Source organism: Parasteatoda tepidariorum, chromosome 2 (assembly GCF_982258835.1).
Source record: "Parasteatoda tepidariorum strain Cologne lab strain chromosome 2, Ptep-v5.0, whole genome shotgun sequence".
In the NCBI taxonomy this organism is placed as follows: Eukaryota; Metazoa; Arthropoda; class Arachnida; order Araneae; family Theridiidae; genus Parasteatoda; species Parasteatoda tepidariorum.
The window spans coordinates 116,649,906-116,673,814 of NC_141756.1; the positions used below are offsets into that span (position 1 = coordinate 116,649,906).

At 30.4% G+C, this 23,909-nt stretch overlaps 1 protein-coding gene across 1 annotated transcript in view; it reads left to right on the forward strand.

The window, feature by feature from the left end:
- Positions 1 to 22,347, forward strand: part of ric8a (ric8 guanine nucleotide exchange factor A) — a 48,083-nt gene extending 25,736 nt beyond the window's left edge. Inside the window, exons 12-15 of the mRNA XM_016073424.4 lie at positions 214 to 296; positions 8,580 to 8,727; positions 10,107 to 10,226; positions 22,101 to 22,347. Of these exons, the coding sequence (XP_015928910.2) occupies positions 214 to 296; positions 8,580 to 8,727; positions 10,107 to 10,226; positions 22,101 to 22,182 (433 nt within the window). The 3' untranslated portion in view covers positions 22,183 to 22,347. The remainder of the gene's footprint in view (positions 1 to 213; positions 297 to 8,579; positions 8,728 to 10,106; positions 10,227 to 22,100) is intronic.
- Positions 22,348 to 23,909: the final 1,562 nt, after the last annotated feature.

A 23,909-nucleotide genomic window follows, 5' to 3' on the forward strand; every position in this document is an offset into this window, starting at 1 on the left:
AAGTTTTTATGACAAACATTTTAATAATCAATTATTTTTATAACTAATTATGTAATATTGTTATTTCAGTTGAATTTATATTTTATAAACTAAAGAAGGGGTTAATATCTAAATTTGTTGTTTTGTAGTTGAAAAAATATGTACTGTCAATAATTTTTATGAATGTAGATGTTCTTATGAGGTGATAGTAATTTTATTGTTATGTTTCATTAGGCTGGTTAAACTCATGACTTCTCCTGTGTTTGATGTTAAAGAATTGGTTGCTGATTTTCTTTTCGTGTTGTGCAAAGAGAAAGGTCTGTGATCTTTTATGTTGTTAAATTTTTGTATTTTAAATTTAGCTATTAATTGGTGATTGGTTTGTAGTTATAAAATTTTCTTTATAAGTAATTAGGGTGCATAATGTTTTTAAAGGTGCTTATTTTTGATTTACGTTTTTCAAAAGCCCTTAAAGGTGCTTTTTTTTATTCAGGGTTTGTAAAAAGTGCTTAACTTTTTTAATCTTTTATAAAGAGATTTTTTTTGTCATGTCAATGATCGTTCTAAATTACAAAAAATTCATGAATTTCTTGATTTTTCTATCCAATATTTATCAGAAACTAGTTATTCTCTCATGATTATGTAAAGTTTTTGAAAACGTCTTAGAATTTTATTGATTTTAGGTTTATAAATTAAGAACTTTAAGCGATAGAAAAAATAATTTTTATTACTGAACAGATTATAATTAAGATTGTGTTTTTTTGGAAAGCGATTACAAATATTTTTTGAGAGCTTAAAAAGTACTATTAAAAGATGCTTATTTTTTTGTTGAAAAATCTGGCTATGCACCCTGGTAATTAATAATTTGTGTTATTCTCACGGAACTAATTACTTAAAGAAAAACTTTTTAAGAATTTTATTCATTTAAAACAATAAACAATTTTTTCTGCTAAAATTTTCTATTAACTTAATATGGCTGTATAATCAGTAAATATATATACATATATATATATATATAGTGAAGCCTCTCAACCTCCAATAATGACCATTTTACTGTGGAACAGTGAAGGAGGTTGGTCGTTCTTAAGATTACATTCATTGACTTCAAAATGTTATTGAAGGTGCATGAATTTTTTCAAAACAATTTTAGTGAGTGTCATTTTCTTGGTGTGGAAATGCAACTGGAAAACTGCTGATCAACTAAATACAGTAGAACGCTGATTATCCGAACGTCCAATTATCTGAACTATGTCCGAATTCTTTTTTTCTTTCTTCCAAGTTTAGAATACTTTTTAACTTATCGACAATTTTTCTAAATTTAGAAAAGTAAATAATATTCACTACATTTAATGATCATGTTTAATTTACAACCTTTTTTAGCACTTTTCTTATGGTAGCCAGACATATACATTGGTGGCCAAAAGTGTGGACATTTTTTGACAGTTCCATGTTTTTCAACTTAGTGTGCTTGTAGAATATATTAATTTTCACTTAAATACACACATTTATATATCAAATTGAAGGTAATTTAATGTAGAATTTAATAACAAAAACAGAATTAAAATATCTGTATTACAAAAAAAGTTATGCTCATTTTAGTAGAACAAACAAACATGAATCGTTTTGAATAAGAACGTGTTTTGTAATAAAAGCGTGCTAGCCAATCACAGACACTGTTCTTAGGACCAATCAAATGTCTGTAACTATAGTTTAGGTTATTTGGATGGTAAAAGAGTTATTGTTGTGGAAATATTTTACGGAATGATGCATACTAGTACAATTAAATAGAGTATTGCTGTTTTTGAATATTTAAAGTCCTTTTTTTTAAATTAAACTAATTTTAAACAATGTCATCAACAAGAAGAACTAATTGGACATTTACAAAAAGAAGCCAAATTGTCATATTGAGAGAAAATGGCCTCTCTTATGCTGAAATTGCAAGACAAGTTGGTGGTTCAGTGACTTGTTCTGGTGTACGAAAGTTCTGTTTACGTTATGAAAAAATGAATCAGTGGAAAATAAAGCCAAATCAGGCACACAAAAAATGTGCAAGTGCTACTGCCGATAGAAAAATTAAACAGCTATGCCTTCAAGATAGAAAAATTTCATCAGATGCCATTAGATGTGAAATGAATGCAGCATGTATTGCAGTAAGTTCAAGAACAATAAGAAGAAGGTTATCAGGATTTAGACTACAAGCTAGAATTCTAAGGAAAAAACTATATTTAAATCAAAAGCAACGCGAAAAACTAGTTAAGTGGGCAAAAGAACACATTATATGGTCAGAAAATCAATGGAAGTAAGTAATCTGGAGCGATGAGAGTAAAATATCGCTCTTTGGTAGTGATGGTAGAAAATATGTGAGACGTAGAGTAGGTGAAGCACTTCATCCTGATTGCATTGAAGCAACTACAAAAAAGCCAACAAATGTCAAGATTTGGACATGTATGTCTGCAGATGGTCGAATTCATGGTCGAATTCATGGGCCGAATTCAAGTGATTGATGGCATCCTGAATGCCAAAAAATACGTCGAAACTGTCCTGAAACCAAAATTGATACCTTCCATCAGGGATCTCTTCCCCAACAACGCACCATTTATTTTTCAGCAGGATTTAGCTCCATGCCACACAGCAAAAGTATGCAAAGCATGGTTTCAAAATAAAGGCATAGATATATTACCATGGCCAGGAAACAGCCCTGATCTCAATCCAATTGAAAATTTGTGGTGACGTTTTAAAATTCTTGTATGAAAAAAAAAACGTCCATCCGATACAAGACAACTTATTGAAGCTATAATTGATTCTTTAGCACCATGTGATTATGAAAGATGAACTCCAAACACTCGTTCACTCGATGAAAAGACGCTGTGAAGCTGTCTTAAAAAATAAGGGTTATCCTACTAAGTATTGATTGTGTAAGTATCACTTTAAAGGTATGCAAATCTAAGATCTTACTATTAGTTGCATAACTTTTTTTGCAATACAGATATTGTAATACTGTATTTATTATTAAATTCTACATTAAATTACCTTCAATTTGATGTATAAACGTTTGTATTTAAGTAAAATTAACATATTCTACAAGTTGAAAAGCATGAAACTTTCAAAAAATGTCCACACTTTTGGCCACCACTGTATGTATTGTTGTACAGTTAAACCTACGTACCCTTTTAGCCCTCTTCAACTGAAAATTATTTTCCAAGAATATGAGCTTCATTTTGACAATCTAGAACGTCAAAACGATGTTGATCCAGTTCAGTTGATTTATTTAAAAAGAATAAGGGCTGCTCAAAAAAGAGCATCTTCTTTGAAACAAAAGTCTTTGCAGGATTTCTTTTGCAATGAACAGAAAAGGTTTAAATCAGTAATTGACAAAAAAAATTATAAAAAGCTGAAATATGATTTTAAAAAAAGAAAAGGAAAATAAATAGATAAAAACGATTTAAAAATTGCAGAAAAAAACTTTTAAACACGACAGAGCTATTTTAAATAGTACTGCCATTTCTAAGCCTGGAAAAAGTGAGAAAAGGGAAGTTAGTGCATAAATAATAATCATTTAAACTAGATTTTAAACAACTTTCCAACTATCCAAACTTTTCATTATCCGAACCACATTCGGTCCCGAGCAGTTCGGATAATCAGCGCTCTACTGTATTGCCAATTTTTTATCCCCTTATAGCAAAAGAAAATTTTATTTCTCTTGTTAATTTCATCATTGGTGAAGCGCCATTTTCTTTGTCACTGGCAAGCTAATGACCTTTTTGCGCTATTTCATTGTCACAAAGATTAATACCACAATCTTTAAACTTGACTTGGCGATCATTTGACTAATTACATATTTTCTTGTAGATCCCCAAAGCAGTGGAAAAACATTAAGCTTCATCACCTCAAAATTCCCTTTTGTTCATTTAATTTAGTAAAGATAAGAATTAATTGAGATTTTTAAATGTAAGACTTTTTACCTGTGGGACTGTCCACTAATTGCAATTTTTTTAAAAATTTTCAGTTTGTGAAAAAATTTAATAATATTTCGAGGAAAGATTTTAAAAATTTATGAAGTAAGTTGCTTTCAATATTTTAAATGCAGCAAAATATCTTATGTTATTTTAATTTGTCATTCCACAAAAGCTTTCTCTCATCTCTTAATGATTTGATCTAAAAACAATTGAAATTAAAAATTCAATTATGTCAGATTTGATAAATATTAAGAGTGTAGAGACCCACTAATTGACTTAGGAAAAAAATATTTAGGTTCAATACTCATTGTATTTACATTTCAAAATTATTTAAAAAAAATTTTAATCATAATTTTTTTTTCTAAAGAAATACTTAACCTAGTAACAAATTTTAATAAAATTTGTTGCGGGTCATTCACCGATTTACATTTGTAATATGAATTTATTAAAGCTTTCTTCGTTGGGTTAGTTCTTTACATATCTATAAATTCAGTATGATCAATAATATTAATCTTCTTAAGATTTTGTTTTTTATAAACAACTTTAATTTAAATCTGAAAATATACTCGATAACTTTTTAAATAATAGTTATATTTAAATTTTTTTTTATGGTGGCTAATATAGTCAAAAGAAGAGTTCTTTGTCAGAAACTAGTTATTTTATTATAATCATGAAAATTATTGAAATTTATTTTGCATTTTGTTAATGGATATATGAAAAACTTTCAACAATAAGAAAAAAATTATTACTGCACATATCCTAAATATGATATTTTTTAAAAGTGCTTAAAGTATTTTTGAGTGCTTAAAAGATGATTATTTTTTGTTGCGAAATTTGGCTATCCAATCTGCAAATTTACCAATGAATGATGGAAGTATTTTAAATAAATAAACACTTATGTTTTTTGTTTAAGTTTGCATATAATTTTATATCATGAAATTTATTAAAAATGAAGAAAATGTTTGTTTTTTTGAGATGCTTAGTTTTTTCTAATTTAACTTTCAACTCTAAAAATAAATGATTGATAGCATTGTCTTTAGTGCACTTTGACTGCTGCATGTGATTTTAGATCTCTTTCAGGGATTGTCAATAAAAAAGAACCTTTTTATCTAATTATTTATTTTGTTAATATTTTCATGTTTCCTTATTTGATCTTTTCTGCATTCGGTTCAGATGTTTTCTAAGTCGCTGGGAGAGATTTTAATGGTCTCTCTTAAAGGTTTACTTCAATGCAAAGTCTATGGAAAAAATTTCATGGCTCCCAATAATGGTCGTAAATAGAGGAGGTTGTGTTTCCTGGAGGTTTGACTATATATATATATATATATATATATATATATATATATATATATATATATATATATATATATATATATATATATATATACAGTTGAACTCATTTATAACGAGCTCAGATTTAACGAGAACTCGGATTTACCGAGGGAAACGAAAATATTTGGTTGGATCAATGTTAAGTCTATGGAACAGAAGTCGCTTTTAACGAGCAAAACCCGGTTTTAGCGAGCAATATTTTTCTGTCTTGCAATCTTTTTTCTCATCTTTCTAGTCTTTTCGATCTTTCTTTCAAAATGATAAGAAATGCAGGGAACGAGTTCAAAGTAAGCTAACAAGCTACTATTTTAAATATGTAGATTAATGAAAAAAATAAATGTTTTGATAAGAATCTTTTCCTTTATTTTTCTTTCCGTTTATTGTTTCTATCCTTTAAGAATGTAGAGCAACTAGAAATCTTTTGCTGGTTGGGGGGGGGGGTTAGTTGTCATTAAATTAAGAAAAGTATTTAATAAAATTAATGTAAATAAAGTAAGTAAGTATTAATTAAATTTTAAGTAAACTTAATCATTTGACTTCCCAAGCCCCCCCCCCCCTCTTCTGGTTGCACGCCTGCCTTAAGGACCCGTTTATTACGAGCACTCGGATTTAACGAGTATAATGTTACGGTCCCTTTGTGCTCATTATAAATGAGTGCGACTGTATATATGTATGTATTGCTTCAAATATACTGAAACTAGGATGATGTTTTAATTTTTAAAGTTATTAACTAATAGAAATCATAATCTAAGCGGAAAAAATAAGACACGAAGACAAACTTTTTTCAAGCAACATTTTTTTTTTTATGGATTTAGATTTTTGACCCTCAAAATGTGAAAGGGGTGATTACTATCTTGAAAATATAGTCTGAATAATTAATGTGGTGCATAGCGTTTTTTAAAAAGTGCATAAAGTTGATTATTTTCGATCTTTAAAAGCCCTTAATGGTGCTTTTTTCATGGGGTGTTTTTAAAAAGTGCTTAATTTTCCCTTATCGAAAATGAGTTTTTTTTCTTTACAATGTAGATTTTCGCTGAATATTATGCAAAAGCATGGTTTTCTTAATGTCTTATTCCACGTTTTCACAATTCATTCAACCACAATCCATTTTGGCGTGCCTTCAGTACGTAATGTATGATAGTGCCAATCATTTTACATGTTTGATGAAATACTTGCGAGTCCGTTTGAGCATCTACTGAGCTGGGTTCTGTAAGATTATTGCACTTTCATGTGCAATAATGCGATACGAATATCTGCATTTTACAAGATATTCTCAATTTCAGGTTTCATTTTCCACCCTCTGATACCAAACCGAAAAAGATCTTTTCATAATGGCTAATATAATCAAGAAAAGAGACTAGTTATTTTATCATAATCATGTAAAGTGTTTAAAAATTATTTTGCATTTTGTTAATGCATATAGTGCTTAAAAATATGTTTTCAGTGCTTGAAAAGTACTTAAAATGTGCTTATTATTTTTTTTAAAGATTTTTCTACGCACCCTGGTTAATTTCAAAAATTTGTGCCCCTTTATGATTCTTATTTTTGCTTTTAAGAAATAATTGAATTTCTAGATCTAATTGAATGATTCAAAAACTGTGTGCTCCTGTTCATAAATTTTTTTTAAAAATAATTATTTATTAGTTTTTATTGTTGTTGTCTTGTTCAGTAGTGCAAGAAGAATTAAATTTGTCCAAAAGTATCTAAAACAGCATTAGTTTTTATTACTTGTTTTATTATAATAAATGAAAAAACATCTTACAATTTTAAGGATACCATAAATTGTATGTTATTTTAAGTAATGTAGTTTCAAAATACAATTTTTGTCGTTAACTATATAACAGATTGTATTTTTTAATTTGACTATCATGTAAAACTTAAGATTATGTAATCAATTTTATGTCATACAATCCAAAAATAATTTTTTGAGTAATGTTGTTACTGCTATACAGTTGCGTTCTTCATTTATCTGATTTTAAAAATTGAAATTTTTACATTGGGCATATGGGCTGCTATATGTGAATTAGTGTTACAGTAACTCCAATTTGCAGCTTTAACCCTCACATGAAAATTGTTTGTGGGCTAAAGCTAATTACTGTTCCTTCTGTAGGGATGCCACTCCACTGGGAGAATAGGGAAAATACAGGGAAGTTAAAAATCACCTAAAATTACAGGAAAATGCAAGGAATTTTGATTTTTTCTTTATAAACTGGGAAAATACAGGAACTTTCAAGAAATGATGACCACTCAATGCATAATCTGCAGGATGTCAAAGTGTGGTATTTCAAACTATTTCATTTACTATAGCATTATTTAAGTATGTTCAGCTGTTCCTTTTTTTTTTATCTAAGTTTTTCCAGCAATTAAATCTAATAAATATAGTTAACCCAATATAGCTCACAGAAGAGCACAGTAATTGTTGTTTCCTCTTAATATATTATGTATAATATAAACAGGGAAAACGCAGGGAATTTTTTTTCCATATTTGAGCGGCAACCCTGTAATTATAATATGTATATATTTTATATAAAATAGGGGCGGGGATGGCACTTTAAAATCTGTACTTATAAATTGCCCCATATTGGGTGGCAACCCTGTTTAATGAACAGATTTTGATTTGTGACCTTCAAAAAACGGGGGGTAACTTTAATTTGAGGAGAGTGGTTCAAATTTTAGACTTCTTAATTTTACTTTTTGTATATTTTGCCATATCTTGGGAATTTTTAAGCGAATCAAAATATTTTCGCCTAAAATTATGAAATACTTTTATTTAAGGATAATTCTATGCAAAAAATATTATTTAATAATTTATTATTCTGTTTAATAATAGTTAAAAAAATTGAATTGTAAGATGTACAAATTTTTATCATTTTAAAGAATGTAATTTTATATTACAAAATTTGCACAATGCCGGTCAAATAGTTTCTGAGATGAGTATTCACCTTCGATTTCTCAGTAACTATTCGGCCAACCCAAATTTTGTCGTATAAAATAACATTCTTTAAAATAATGTAAAAATTTACTTTGCAATTCAAATTTTTTTGACTATTATTAAATAACTATTATTAAGGCTATTATTAACAGGAGCACAATAATTGTGTTTCTTTAATTGTGTTTCTTTTATTATATTGTGTTTAATATGTGCAGGGTAAACACGGGAATTTTTTTCTTCCAGATTTGAGTGGCAACCCTGTTCTAATAATATATATAAAAAAAATTATAATGATTTTGTGCATTCTATAAATTATGTTATATTTATTTGAAAAAAGAATTTATAAGTGATTTTTATTTTTCTCTCCTAATATTGTGCAGTGGATCGTTTGGTGAAATATACAGGATATGGCAATGCTGCAGGATTACTCGCTAATCGTGGACTCATGTTTGGGGGTCGAGGACGAAATATATATTCTAGTGAATCAGAAGACAGTGATACTGAAGAATATCTAAAAATGAAAGATAAGTAAGTTGGACTGGACTTTAATGAAAGTTGAATATCAAGATGTCAACTCTTTTTCAGAGATGTAGTGAAAAATATTCCTATCAAATCTTTTATTTAAAAAAAAAGTTAAATTTAGTTTAAGCTATATTAAGCGTATGGCTCATTTTTTATTCTTTCCAGTCCTGAAATATGGGGAGATTTTTTGTTGTATTTTCTTTATCTACGTGTGTTACAATTCACATCTTCATCAGATTTGAATTGTAACACACATAGATAATATATTTTGCTGATAATAGCAAAATAACTTTTCTTTTTTATATAGAAAGGTAAATTTAGCTGGTGGTTATCCATATATATAAGATTAAAATAATACAAGAATTTTATTAGCTTTTGCGTTTTCAAAAAATATATAATATGCTGCCCGCTATTTCAGCAGGCGTTTATAAGTGAAAAAAAATTCATGCAATATTTTTGTTTTCAAATGAATACAATTTTTAAATATTTTGTCTCGATTTTAGTATATATATTAGTATTTAGTACATATAACGCAGTCAATACTCGGCAAATGCGTATCTTTCATAAATGCTTATCACTCGAAAGAAAAGAAAAAAGTATGCAAACTCACAAATATGTGAGAGAAAAATCAAGCAAGAGAAAAAAGAAATCCTGAACACTCTAGTGCCATCTAGCAGCGAAAATAAGCATAAAATTTTTTTTTTAAAACCTACACAGGAAAATTGTGGGATCAGTATTGAAACAATGGGAAAAAATTCTCTACCCACAATATTTATGTGACCCTGTAATCTGGGATGAAACTGATACCCCGCTCGAATTGCAAGAGCTGTACGTGGAGGTTAAATAACAAATTTTATAATTATGATTTTTAAGAAGTATGAATTGCTATTTTAAACAATTAGTACAACTAAGTTGGTAATATAGTACTAGTAATATATTTATAGGTTTTCTTTTTGATGGCCGAATAATTAGGCAATAATTTTAGATATTTGACGTCATTAGGTATTTTTTCATTAGAAACTGGGAATATAATTTACAGAAATTTATCAATCGAGGTAAAAAAGCATGAACACGTGAAATTTAGCAAAGACATTACTTATCTTAAAATTAAAAGGTGGGAAATAAAGAAGAAACATGATTTAGCCATTTCATTTTGTTCTTGAAATAATATCTAGATGTTAAAGGATAATTTTGGTTAAAAGTCAAAATGGCGAGGTCAATAATCATTCACAAAGATCCCAGGGCACGAGACTTTGAAAAAAAAAAAAGTAATCAAGTATCTAAAAGTATATTGAGTTGCATTTGAACCTAAGATATCTATTTATTAATTAAAAAAATCATTTGATCAAATAATTTTTACAAGCATAATAATTGATTATTTCTAGAATCAATCCAGTATTGGGGTGTTACCAGGAGCCACTACCTAATCCACTGGAAAATATGACAGAGGAGCAGAAGGAACACGAAGCTATTCAGTTGGTTAATTTGATGGATAAAATGGCTAGGTATGCATACCATTTGATGTTTGTAATGAATGCGTCGTTTTAGGCATCCCCGTTACTAGTGGTGGGGTGCCGAAGATCACGAGTTCGACCCTGGCGGCCGACCGAATGCTCGACGTGCGCGTGCTGTGAGGTGTATGTTCGATCTATATCGAGTGAACGTTTTTTTGTCAGTTGTGGTGTGGAAGTCATTTAATTATTTAACCGCCGTCAAACGGGCCGATCCAATTTTTGGGTTTACGACTACTTATGATTGTTTAACTCCGTAGCCTTGTAGTTTTGAACCTAACCCAGAAGACAAGGGAACTCCTGAATCAAGTATTAGGAGAAATTTGATTCATGGATGACTTTTTGATGGAACTTCCCCGCATTTGCGTTGTATGGAGAGGAACCTTCCACAATTAGCCTGATGGCAAAAGGACTCTAACCTATGATCCGTCTACCACTGAGGATATTTCACTTATATTTTTTTTTAAACACCCAGCAAGAATATTGTACTGAACCCGAACTTCATTATTTCCCTTTGTGAATTCAGATATTTTTGCAGGACCGTGATATACATAAATTGAAAAAAACAAACAGAATTTCATGCATGAATAAATAGATAAATGTTTTTTATTTTATCCAATTCTGAGTTTACAGCTATCAATGTTAACTTCGTAGTCTTGTAATTTTGAATCCAAGCCTAAAGATGACTCCTAGTTCAAGCATTGGGACAAACTAGTTTTCGAGAAGGACTTTTTGACAGAACTAACCCTCATTCACAAAGAAACCACGGAAATTTCACACTGTTAGTCTGCTGGGAAAGGGACTCTTAACTCATGATCTGTCAACCACTGAAGATATTTTATGTGAGCACTGTGGTTGTGGTTGGTGTGAGCCAGCTGTGGAATTCGTATCAATCTGTCATCGCTGGGATTCCAACCCGGTTCATCTCATTGGAAGGTGAAGGCTCTATCCCCTGCGCCACAACGGCTCCTGTGTAGAAGTTAAGAGAGAGGAGAGAGAAGATGCCTACTTTGCCTGACCGTTGTCAAAAATTTTGCAGTATTTTACCTCTTCTTCTTTCAACATAGGTAAAATTGTAAAAGATGGTGCCCACAAAAACTTTTTAGATGCTTGGCCATATCATGATGTGTGTGTGTTTTGAGTCAGTATAATCTTGTAGTTCTATGCAGTTCACATCATGAGTGAAATACCGTGAGACAATTGTTAATAATGACATTATTAGTTTTTCTTCCAACTGAATTTATAACAATAATTTTACATTATTTTATAACCAGTGTGTGTGGGGGGAGGGGTAGTATGTGCACAGCTGACACATATTGGGTTTTAGGAATATCAATGCTTAACTCTGTCTCCTTGTAATTTTGAATAAAACTAGAAGACAAAGAACAGGGTGGCCACCCACCTGGAAAACCTGGAAAAATCAGGGAATTTCAAAGCAAAGCTGGAATTTTTCACTTAATTTCAATTACTTTACCACCGTTATATTCGCTTTTATTTAGATGTAAATTTATCGTAAAGAAGTTTAAATATCATCAACTCAGCAATACTTATCTTGCATTAAAATTCTCTTCATTATTACCCTGCTAAACTAGAATGTCATTTCAAACTCTTCCATGTTGGGAAATGAATGGAGAAATCTTTGACCTCTTTTGAGGTTATGCAGTTTAGGAAAGGCAAAAATGTGGAAGAAAGCATTAGGATATTTGATTCGGTTTATAAAAGTGGATATTTTTTTTTTTTTTTTAAATCTTTTAGTCTGTGGACTGAATTCATTAATTGTTCAAGTTTGTTTCGATGCTTTGCGGGTATTTTTTCTTTTAACCTAATTATTCAAAATGTTTTAGTATTTTTAACTATTTTTAACTTTATAAAATTCTCCATAAAATAATTGGTTATAATTTAATTAGAGATTTTATCTTGCACTCTTTTTCTCAAAGCTTTTGTCCAATGAATTATTTTTTCTCAACAAAGCCAATGAATCATTTATAGCAAAATTGTTACAATTATTACATTTATGATATTTCCAAAATTGTTTCTCCTTTTACTCTTAAAAGCTGACAAGGGAATGTATGGAAATTATGTTAAAAAATTTATAAACTTAGAATGGAAAAAAATTAATTTATATTTGTTTATTAGAAAGAAGGAAAACAAAACTTTGTTTTTTTTTTGTTCTGCACTGTACAGAGACAGATTTCAAGTTGGGCAACTAGATGACCAAAATTTTAAACTCAATATTAAGTAAACTAGGTATGATTTCCGAGGTAGAAAATTGAAGATTTAAAAATAATGATTTTTAACTTATAAATATCAGTTTTCATTAAGTTATAGGCTGTTAAATGAAGGTATACATCATTTGAAATTTTCAACCTTGGTAAGGGAATCTGTAATAAAGTACAGTTTTTTTTTAAAATTTCACACTAATAATAGAAAACGGAAAGAATAATAATTAAAGTAAACTATAACAAAACAGCACAAATATGTAGAAACAGTTCTCATTTTGATTTACAAAAAAAAAATTCTCAAGATACACTTTTGATGTTTTATCTGCGACACCAAAATAAATAATTAATTGTACTGTAGCACTAGGATTTCATATAATCACATTATTTTTTCTGTTTAAAGCAAGATTTTGATAATAATAAATATTTTTATTGTAAATTAATAATTAATTATTTCTACACACCACTCAGACACCACTGCTTTTCTTTTAATTACATTTGTTTTTATTTATTTTCATCTCATATTTCACTTTTTCTTTATAAAATGAAGTAAAATATGAAGAGAAACAATATAAATATTCCTTAAGGTTAATTTACAATAATGTATTTCACCTCAGTAACCTAATAAAATTTGCTGTACTTTGAGTTATTTATATTTTAACTTAAAATTGATCAACGAAGTTTTAATATTTTTTTTTAATTTTATTTTTTTTATTTATTTGAGGTAAGTATCTCAGTTTTAATTATTTTTAGTAACAATTTAACTTCATTTAGAACATTTTAAATCAATCATTTTGTGTATGTATTTAGAGAGAGAAATTTTTTTTCAGAACATTCTGTAGTTACCTATTTATTTATTTATTATTTTTTTTGAATAAAAAAAAAAATTTGTGAAAAAAAATATTAAACCTACTTGCATAGCAAACTACAATAACTCACACCCTATTAAATTTTTTGGTGAATAGGATAAAAATTATTAGTTATTTATTGGGCCTGTAATTGGTCAATGAAACTGGAGAGGGGGTATTAAGAAGAGATAAAAATTTATTCTAGAATTAATATTAAATTTTTCCCCAAAAATTTGGCCAATCTTTTATGCTACGACCGGACATCTGCTCTTTCTTGTTCACTGCTAGCTATGCCACTAAATAGAAGTAAAAGGCAAATCGGTAAATATTGTCTGCTACAAAAAGATTGTTTAATTTTATGCAGGTAATAAATAAAGCTATTATTATCATTTTTCCGGTTCCCAGAAAAAAATTTTATAGGCTAATAATACAGTAAAAAACATTTTTGTCTCCTTTTAATGTATAGTGATTATTATTATTTTTTCAATGGAAATTTTTTTATTGGATATAAAAATTTAGAATTTTTTTAAAATTTTTTCCCATATTTTTTTAAAAAATAAATGAAAAAAATGTAGTTTTTTATTCCATTTTTAAAATGATTAAATTTAAGAAAATATTGCTTAAATATGAGTTTATTTATATTGTTGTTAATATATTACATTGATGTTAATATACAGTAAGACCCCGCTTAACACTGTTTCGTTTAGCGCTGTTTCGGTTTAGCGCTGTTTCGGTTTAGCGCTCTTTTATTTCAACCCGGGGATTCCCTGAAATTGTGCGCGGGGACTCCCCCAAATATGTACATAACATATCCGAAACAGTATAGTTGTGTTTCTGGTTCGGTGCGGTGCTGTACGGACGCATTTTTATCATTTGAAACATTTGTTGACATTATTGTAAGTACATATAAATTTATATATTACTATAACAATTAATACAGTGACAAATATTACGATCTTTAGTTTTTATCGTGGGTGATAATGAAAAACAAGAAAAGAAAGCAACCAGAAAAAGCATTTCACTGGAAACTAAAATGCAAGTGATTGGAAGATTCGATTCTGGTGAACGTCAATCTCAAATTAGTGCTGCATTGAATTTGGCAACTTTAACGATAAGGACAATTCTTAAGAAGAAAGAAAAAAATACTGTCATCTGCAACTGAAACTACGTCAAGCTCTGCAACTAGAATTACCCATTCTAGATATAAAATTATCAGGGCTGATTGTGCTCTGGAAAAAATCCGGATTTCCGGAATTTTCGCTAACAGTGATCCGGAAGTTTCCGGAGATCAAAGGTTCAGACGTTTAAAAAAATAATTGATCACAGAAATTTTCGGAGATCAAATTTTCAAAGGTGGAACTTAAAAACACAGTTTATTTTGTGTGTTTGTAAGGGAGAGCCAGAGAGATACTTTATTAGCTTATATTCATGATTAATGTTCATTTTTTATCAGTAAATAGGTGTTATAATCATAAACTCAAGAAAGAAAGACCTACTTGTAAATTTTAATTACTTCTTCAAGTCATCATAGGTATGTGTAAATGGTATAGTTATGTGTAAAATTTTAAATATATTTTAAGTAAACTAAGAAATATTGAGAAAAATGAAAAAAACCTTGTTTGAATTTTTTTCAATTTAAACTGTTTTTTTTTTTTTTTTTTTTAACTCAAGAAATTTTCCGGAATTTTGACTTGGGCTCGCAATTACCCCTGCATTCTAGAGGAAATGGAAAAACGACTGTTTATATGGATTGACCAAGAAATTGAACGCAATATGCCATTAAGCCAATCTATCATAATGGAAAAAGCTAGAAGAATTTTTTATTACATTCAGGTTGAAGCATGTGACATAAGTGAAACTTTCGTTGCTAGTCGAGGATGGTTTGATAGATTTAAGCATTGAAATAATCTTCACAACATAAAGATTACAGGAGAAGCAGCAAGTGGTGATACGAAAGCGGCAACTGAATTCCCACCGACATTAAAAACAATAATTGAATAAAGAAGCTGTCCTCTAGAATTGGTTTTTAATGTCAATGAAACAGGCCTATTTTGGAAAAAAATGTCAAAGCGAACATTTCTATCCCGTGAAGAGAAACGAGCATCAGGATTTAAAGCCGCAAAAGATCGCTCAACACTTCTACTGGGTGGTAACGCAAGCAGAGATTTCAAATTAAAACTACTACTAGTTTACCACTCCAAAAATCCAAGAGGGATGAAAGGCATATCTAAATCAACTTTACCTGTAATTTGGGAGTCTAATAAAAAATAATGGATAATTATGAAAATTTTCCAGGATTGGTTCACTGAACATTTCTGTCTGTCTGTTAAATGTAATTGCGAAATTAAAAAACTTGAACAAAGAGCACTACTATTAATTGATAATGCTCCAAGCCACCCAACAAATTTATCAGACTTAACAACATGCATTCCAGTCGAAGTGGCTTTTTTGCCGCCTAACACAACTGCCTTAATCCAACCAATGGACCAAGGCGTTATATCCAATTTTAAGGCTTATTACTTGCGGCGAACATTAAAGCAGAAGTTTGACAAAATAGACGGAGAAGAGAAGCAATCAATAATAGAATTTTGGAAAAACTACAATATCATGAATGCTGTAGAAAACATAAACCTTTCTTGGAATGAGATAACAGAAAGATCTTTAAAAGGAGTATGGAAGAACATTTGGCCAGATTTAAGTAAGAGCGAAGACATTGGACACTCTCTCAATATGGATGAAATCCGGGAAGAAATAGTGGAATTAGCAAAACAAACCGGTTTAGATGAGGCAAATGTGGAAGACGTCGAAGAAATAGTTCAAGAAACAGCAGCTAGCCTTTCTAATGATGAGCTCAAAGAATTAACTGAGCAAGAAGAAAACAAAAATATTGATAGTAGTGATTTCGAAGAAGAGCAAAAAGAACTTTCGATGGCGTTGTAAAAAAGGAGTTTGACCACTATAACTGAAATTATGGACCAATTTGTTGAAAATGATCCAAACTTTGACAGGAGTTGAAGAGCAAGACGGAGTGTTATATATGCTTTATCCACTTATCAAAAACTTCTAACAGAACGCAAAAGGAAAACACAAACTACATTAGATGCCTTCTTGACAAAAAGGCAGAAAATTGGAGACACAAAATAGACTGAATGATCTGACTGACTTAGAATTTTATTTGCTTTTATAAGTACATATTGTTTATATTGTTTTTATTTTTGTGAGAAATAAATGTTAGGTTTTATTTTTATTAAAAAAAACATAATTATTGAATTTAATACCTAACCAATTTTCTATCCATCTTTCCCTAACCCCATTATTTGCATGTTAAGATAGCCTCGTTTAGTGCTGTTTCGCCTTACGCTCTACTTTGATGGAACGTATCCTGTATTACATTGTTGTTGCATTGTTGTTAGTATATTACATTGTTGTTAGTATATTACATTGTTGTTAATATAGATTGCATACTTAAAATGAGTGATTTTTTTAACTAATTTTTATAAGATGGAAAATGTTATAAAACATATTAATCCGACCATTCCTACAGGAAATATTAGACAATTTCAATTTAAAGAAGCTATTCAATTGAAAATTAATGTTTATAGCATTAAGATTAAAATTAAAGTAATTTTCAGTCATTATGATGGTTACCATTTACTTAAATTTCTATCCAATTTTAGAAATTTGCGTCTGACATTGAAGTAAATAATTTCAAATTAATTATGTATCATATTTCACAAACAACTGCATCGAATTTTTTATTCAAATGTCATCTTCAAATTTCAGTCAAGTTTGCATTTAAATTGCAAACAAATTCACAGAGTTTAGACAATTTGTAAATTAGTAGTCATCTTTTGCTTTTGTGCGATTTATATCTGACAGCAACAATTTAATCCATTTAATTTGAACTTATAATAATCAGATTTTATAAAACAAATTGTTTTTCGATAAGTTATGATATACTAAATATTTAATGTAAAAATTTGATGATTATAATCTTTTGTTTTATAAGATAGTTTTTCTAAGAAATTAATGTTATTTTTTTCCGACACCATGGAATTGCCAAGATGTAAAAACAAAAACAATTAACTCATCTATACTAGGAAACCATGTTAGATCGGAATTCTTAATATATTCTAATAAGAAAAAGAAGAAAATTTAAAGAATTTTATCTAGTTTTTTTTCCAATAGAATATGCAACAAGAAATTTGGCAATTATTTTAAGACATATTTATTATTTGTAAAGACAAATAATAAATATGTCTTAAAATAATAGTGATAATTCCAAACAAACAATATTATTTAAACATTTGACTTATGATATTGGTTTAAGAAAGATTATTTCAATGAATTTTATGAAGAGCACTGTTTGGATAGAATTCAGTATAAAATGGCCTTATATTGAAATGTAAATAAATATAAAAATTTATTGGTTTCTAATCACCTGGAATTATTTTCTTTTGCTTAATAAAAGTATATTTAGCAGTACTAATCCAAGGTTGTTTTGGGTGATTGCTATTTGTTACATTTTGGGCGAAAACTATTTAACACTTTAAATTTTTTTTTAATTTTTATTATTCATTAAAAGCGTTATTTTCTGCAAGATAAAGATTGTTTCCTCGACATCTATTCAAGTTGATATATTAAAAAAATAGCATTTTAAATGAAATACTACACATATTGACATATATACATACATATTGACTAATACACTAATATTGACACTTTTCTTGTACCTATACTACACACACACAAAAAAAAAAAAAAAAAAAGCACGCTGACCTGAAAATTTTAAGATTTTTACTGGAAAAATCAGGGATATTTGAGTGGTCACCCTGAAAGAAACTCTTGAATCTGGACAAATTACAGGGTTGCCACTCCACAGGGAGAACAGGAAAATACGGGGAATTTAAAAATTACTTGAAATAATGGGGAAAATGCAGGGAATTTTGATTTTTCTTTACAAACTGGGAAAATACAGGGAATTTTGTTTCTTATTTATGTCTTTCGAAAAATGGTGACCACTCAAAGTGTAATCTATGGGATATTTAACCATGATATTTCAGCTATGCTAAACTTTTTCATTTAGTATAATATTATTTAAGTATATTCAGCTGTTTTTCCAGCGATTCAAACTAATAAATATAGATAGCCCAATATAGCTCACATGCAGTAATTGTTGTTTCCTCTTAATATATTGTGTATAATATGTACAGGAAAAACACAGGAATTTTTTTTTACTCCAGATTTGAGTGGCAACCCTGAATTAGCCTTTGTGGATAATTTTTGTGTGAAACTAACCCACATTTGCATTAAGGGAAGGGAAATCACTGTTAGCCTTGACATCCTAAGTCGTGATCCGCCTATACTAAAGAAATTTTACGTCAGCACGGTGACCAGTGCAACCCAGAAGCAGAATTTGTATTGACTAGCCATTGTTAGGAATTACAGCCAGGTCAACTCATTGGGAGGCAATCACTCTGTCCTGGCTCTATATCAATGATTGGTGAATTTAGTATCTATCTTAATTATAGTAAAATTTTATATGTTTTTAAGTTTTCAAAAATAAAACATAACAATTTGAGTGCTTGGAGCTTGAAATATTCTTTTAAGAAGATACATACACATTTCAGAAAATGATGCTTTAAAGAAATTTTTTACATGGTGCATAGCGTTTTTAAAAATTGCTTAAGGATGATTTTTTTTTGATTTCCAACATTTTTAAAAGACCTTAAAGGTGCTTTTTTCATTGGATGTTTTTAAAAATTGCTTAGTTTTCCCTTTTCCAAAATGATATTTTCTTTCTTAAACATGTAGATTTTCGCAGGTATTACACAAAAGAGTGCTTTTCACAATTCATTCAATCGCAATCTAATCTATTTTGGCCTACCGTCGGTCCATTGCGTATGGAAGGGCCAATAATTTTACATGTTTGATGAAATACTTCCGAGCCCGCATGTGCGTCTGCTGACCTGAGTTCGATGAGATTCTAGTTCTCTTATGTGTAACTTTGCTGCATTTTGCAAGATATTCTCTATTTCAGGCTTCATTTTCCACCCTCTGAAATCCAACCGAAAAAAATCTTTCGATATTTTTTTGTTGGCTATGGAGTTCTTTGTCAGAAATTATTTATTTTCATGTAAAGTTTCTGAAAATTATTTTGCATTTTGTTCATGTATATAGTGCTTAAAAGGTCCTTATTTTTCGTTGAAAGATTTGACTACACGTATTATGTTAGGAAATTATAAAGACAATCCCAGAAATGATTTTATATGCACAATAATCAAATCAATAAAATCAAGTAGGCCACAAAACAGGAAAAAGTTGAGAAATTTTATCATCCTGAAAATTTAAGGAAAGATATAAAAATTTAATTAAAAAAAAAAATTCGGGGAAAATGAATAAATGTGATTTTGAGCTAGAAAATAGCCTTATATTTTTCTAGAAAATTACAGTCGCATTAATTCTAAGCAAGCGTCTTTTGTAATGTATTTCATGAATAAGAATACAACGTAACTAAAAATTAGTTATGAAATTTTTGACACTGATTACAAAAATCAGGGAAAAGGCAAGCTATTTCTTTTCTCAGTGTTTGTGGTAACCCTGTAAAATAAATAAATAAAAACTCTTTTATAATGAAGTCAGTAAACATTAACTTTTATTGCTAAAGGCAAGTTGATATTTCTTTTTTTTCTAAAAAAAAGTTGTGCAAAAATGTGAAAATTTCTTTTTCCTTATGATTGAAAGTTTAACATGTTTTGAGCGTCGCTCCAACGTTTCTCTCCCTATCTATACAGCATCATGCATACCTGCCAAGTCTCCAGTTTTTTAACGAAGATTCCTGTATTTTACGACTATATCCTGTTTACCTCTATATTCTCAAATTTCTTTGTTTTTTCAGAAGAAATTTAAAAAAAAAAATGATCTGTGATAAAATACTCACTGATGGCAAAAATACTTCTTTTTTTCCTCAACAGATGGTGCTATTGCCAGTATGTTGAGTGTTAATTGTCGATACGTGAGGGTTCAGGGGGTAGAACGTTAGCCTTCCAATGAGGTGAACACCGGTTCGAATCCCAACGAATTCCGCATCCGGCTTGCACTGACCACAGTGCTGACGTGAATTACAGTGGTAGGGAGGTCAAGGGGTTAGAGTTCCCCTGTCAAGCTCCTCTCTATGTAACTCTAAAAACTAAACTCAGCGGCGCGACAGCCCTTGCGGGCCAAGGCCTACTGTGCCCATCTCAGTTTTCTTGACCTTGGGCTCTGAGGTGCAGGAGCAGATGTTCCGGTCAGGTGGTCAGCCGAACGCGGAACCCCCAGTGTTTAGTTCCCAAGCGTGCTTGGTACTCATTTATCGACCCACTGAAGTGGTCGATAAAGACAGCGCTCAGCCACCGGGCTTCCTATGTAACTCTAATGCTGGTTATTTCCATAAAAAATTGCTCCGTAAATGTCTCCTATTACTTCAGTGTTTCCCAAACTTTTGTGTATCCTTTCTAAATTTTTCGTAGCGCTGTGTACCACTAATTAAAAAAATGAATGCATTTTTTACTATAAAAAATTGCACAAAAGTTAAAAATCGCAACTGGCCAATAGAAAAATACGTAATCGTAAATTTTCATGGCTAGTTTTGTTTTTAAACAAAATTTTCAATTGTTGCAAGATATTTCGCATTAGAACACGTACCCCCGCTAAACTGTTCCTGTACCCCTGAGGTTACACGTACCACACCTTGGGAAACACTGCAATACTTGATCCAGGAGTTCTCTTGTCTTCTGGATTGGGTTCAAAATTACAAGGAAACGGAGTTGAACATCAGTGGTCATAAACCCAAAATTGGGTCTGTTAGTAAAATCCCCATTATTTTATTTCTCCAGTGTCGTCAAGTATAATAATGTGAATGAAGAAAACAAAACAGGTTAGAATAAAGATTTTCGTATTGATGATCTCCTCAAATGAATGACAGTAGCTCTACCCTGCTTCCACATAGCTCATGGAAATTTTTATCTTTTCTATGGTCTTTCTTATCTATATAACCATACAAATACAGAAAAAAAGGTGACAGTAAAAGAATAAAGTCTGCCAGAAATGCTCTGTGAAAATGTCACTATATTGTAGAAACTGTAAAAAAAAAAGCTCTCAATTCTTAAAATAGAAAGTGTAAAAAAAAGAAACAAATTGAATTGACTGAATATAATTGAATAAAAATCAGCAGTACAAAACTCGTTGTTTAATATAAAATAATTTTGTTTCAATTCTCCAGTCCGCATTTGCACATTTGTTCAAGTTTTGAATTTAATAAATATGTTTAATAACTATTTCTAATGTATAGTAAAAAATATGATTTTAGATAATTCTTTATTAAATCTATTCAAATTAATGAAAAAAAAACTGTTAAATATTTTTCCAAGCAATACTTTGCCAACGAATTTAGACGAACATTCCGCAAAAAGACCAAATACTTAATGGTGACAGAATATTTTTCATATCCCTAATTTCAAGTATATTGATGATAGTTGCTTCTAAGATCATATTAAACTTGATTTTTAAAATTCACTAGTATATACATTTTACCTTTGTACTTCATAAAATAAACTATAATTTAACCAAGATTAATTTTCAAAAGTTTGCCTGTATTGCCAACGGACTCATAGAAACTTTTTCATTGCTGTTGTCAATTATCCGTCAACCAGTTTTGATGATTAATTCTATATTTAAAAAAAAGGCGCAGGCGAGACGATTTAAACCGAATCAGACTAGTATTTATTTTTATTTCAATAATTTGTTTTTCTATGTTTCAGAGATGGGATTATTCAGCCAATGAGAGTAGGTCCTGATGGCATACCGCAGCCGATTTCTCACGTACTGGAGCTTCAAGATTAAAATGATTCAATGAAGACATTTGTAAATAGGTTATTAATATTGTGTCATTGTAACTCATGTTGTGTATCATACTGGACATCTATAATATATTTGTGTATCATATTGTGTATATGTACTGTAGAACTGACCCAACAAATTAATAAAAGCCCCATTTTAGAAGGTAAATTCATGCTGTTAACTGTCTTGAGTAAATTTGATTGTTGTAGTTAATTTACGTCGCACTAGAGCTGCACGACGGCCTGAGAAACACCCCTGAGGATGATCCGAAGACATGCCATCACAATTTTGATCCTCTGCAGAGGGGATGGCACCCCCGCTTCGGTAGTCCAAAGACCTGCACGCGAAGTCGAGCACTTTACGGTAGAACAGTTTAACGAGGACCAATACCGCACATCCTCGGTCCCTACGCAGACTTATCCAAGTGGTCACCCACCCGCACACTGACCGTAGCCAGTGATGCTTGACTTCGGTGATCTGCTGGGAACCGTGTCTTAACGATCAGTCCACTGCGGGACTGGGTAAATTTGAATACACATGTTTAAAAAAATGATACAAATTAAAATGCTCTCCCCTTTTTAGATGTCAGGGGTGATTGTGACTGAAACTGAAAATTTTATGTGTGAAAACTCGATAAGATATCAATTTGTATACTGTTCATAGTTAATATACTTAAATTACTCATCAACAAAGAGTATCACTCTTTTATAGTAACTTATTTAAGAAAGAACTTCTTACAAGAATCCCGGTATTGGATTTAAAAATCGCATGAATATTAATCACGATATTGGATTTTAAGAACGCAAAAATACAAATCGCGTTTTTGAATTGCGTAAGTATGAATCGCGATATTTTTAAATTGGGTAAATACGAAAATCGATGTTAGATATTAAAATTTGCGTGAACATGAATCTCGATATTAGAGGATTCCGGCATAGTTTCAAACACTAAAAACAATGAAGATCCGACAAACCAAAAATAAAATTATAATTGTAGAAAAGTAGCGTGTTTGAAAACATCTCGTTAACGCGATTCAGCGAAGGTTTCAAAATCTAGATTGTAGAACTTAATTCTTACTTTAAATTGCGATGAAAATTTCATCGGATTATAAGTTCTGATTCATGGGAGTCCGAAAATCTAGGGTTTTGAGATACCCGGAATTCAGCAAAAAATCACACGCCTTGCTATTTGTTTCTACACCTGGTGGGATGATACGATAAACCCGGAATTCTGGAGTACACCCGGATTACAATCAACCCTGAGATGTATGAAAAATCACATTAGGGCTACACAATGGTCTGTTGGGAAACATCTCTGAGGATGATACGAAGAGATGCCACCGCAATTTTAATCCTCTGTTTTTTTTAGAACTGTCCTGTGTGCGAAGTCTAGCAATTTACAGTAGAACAGTTTAAAGAGGATCGATACCGCTCACCGTCGGTTCCTACGCTGGCTTATCAAAGTGGTAACACCCCGCAACCAGTGATGCTTGACTTTAGTGTTCTGTGGTAGGTCACCCCCATTTTTTTACCCTTCATTTTGTCGAAAATGAACTAAAACCCTTACAAGTCACAGTCGTTCTCTATCCAGGACTTGTAAGTTGCAACCATTGCTCAAAAACATCTTAAGTTTTGATAGTGCCTGCCGCACGTCTCATCCAATGTCATCAGTTCTGCTCGAGGGCAGCCCACCATCAATTTCAAGTCAGCAAACGGAATTTTTAAATCTTA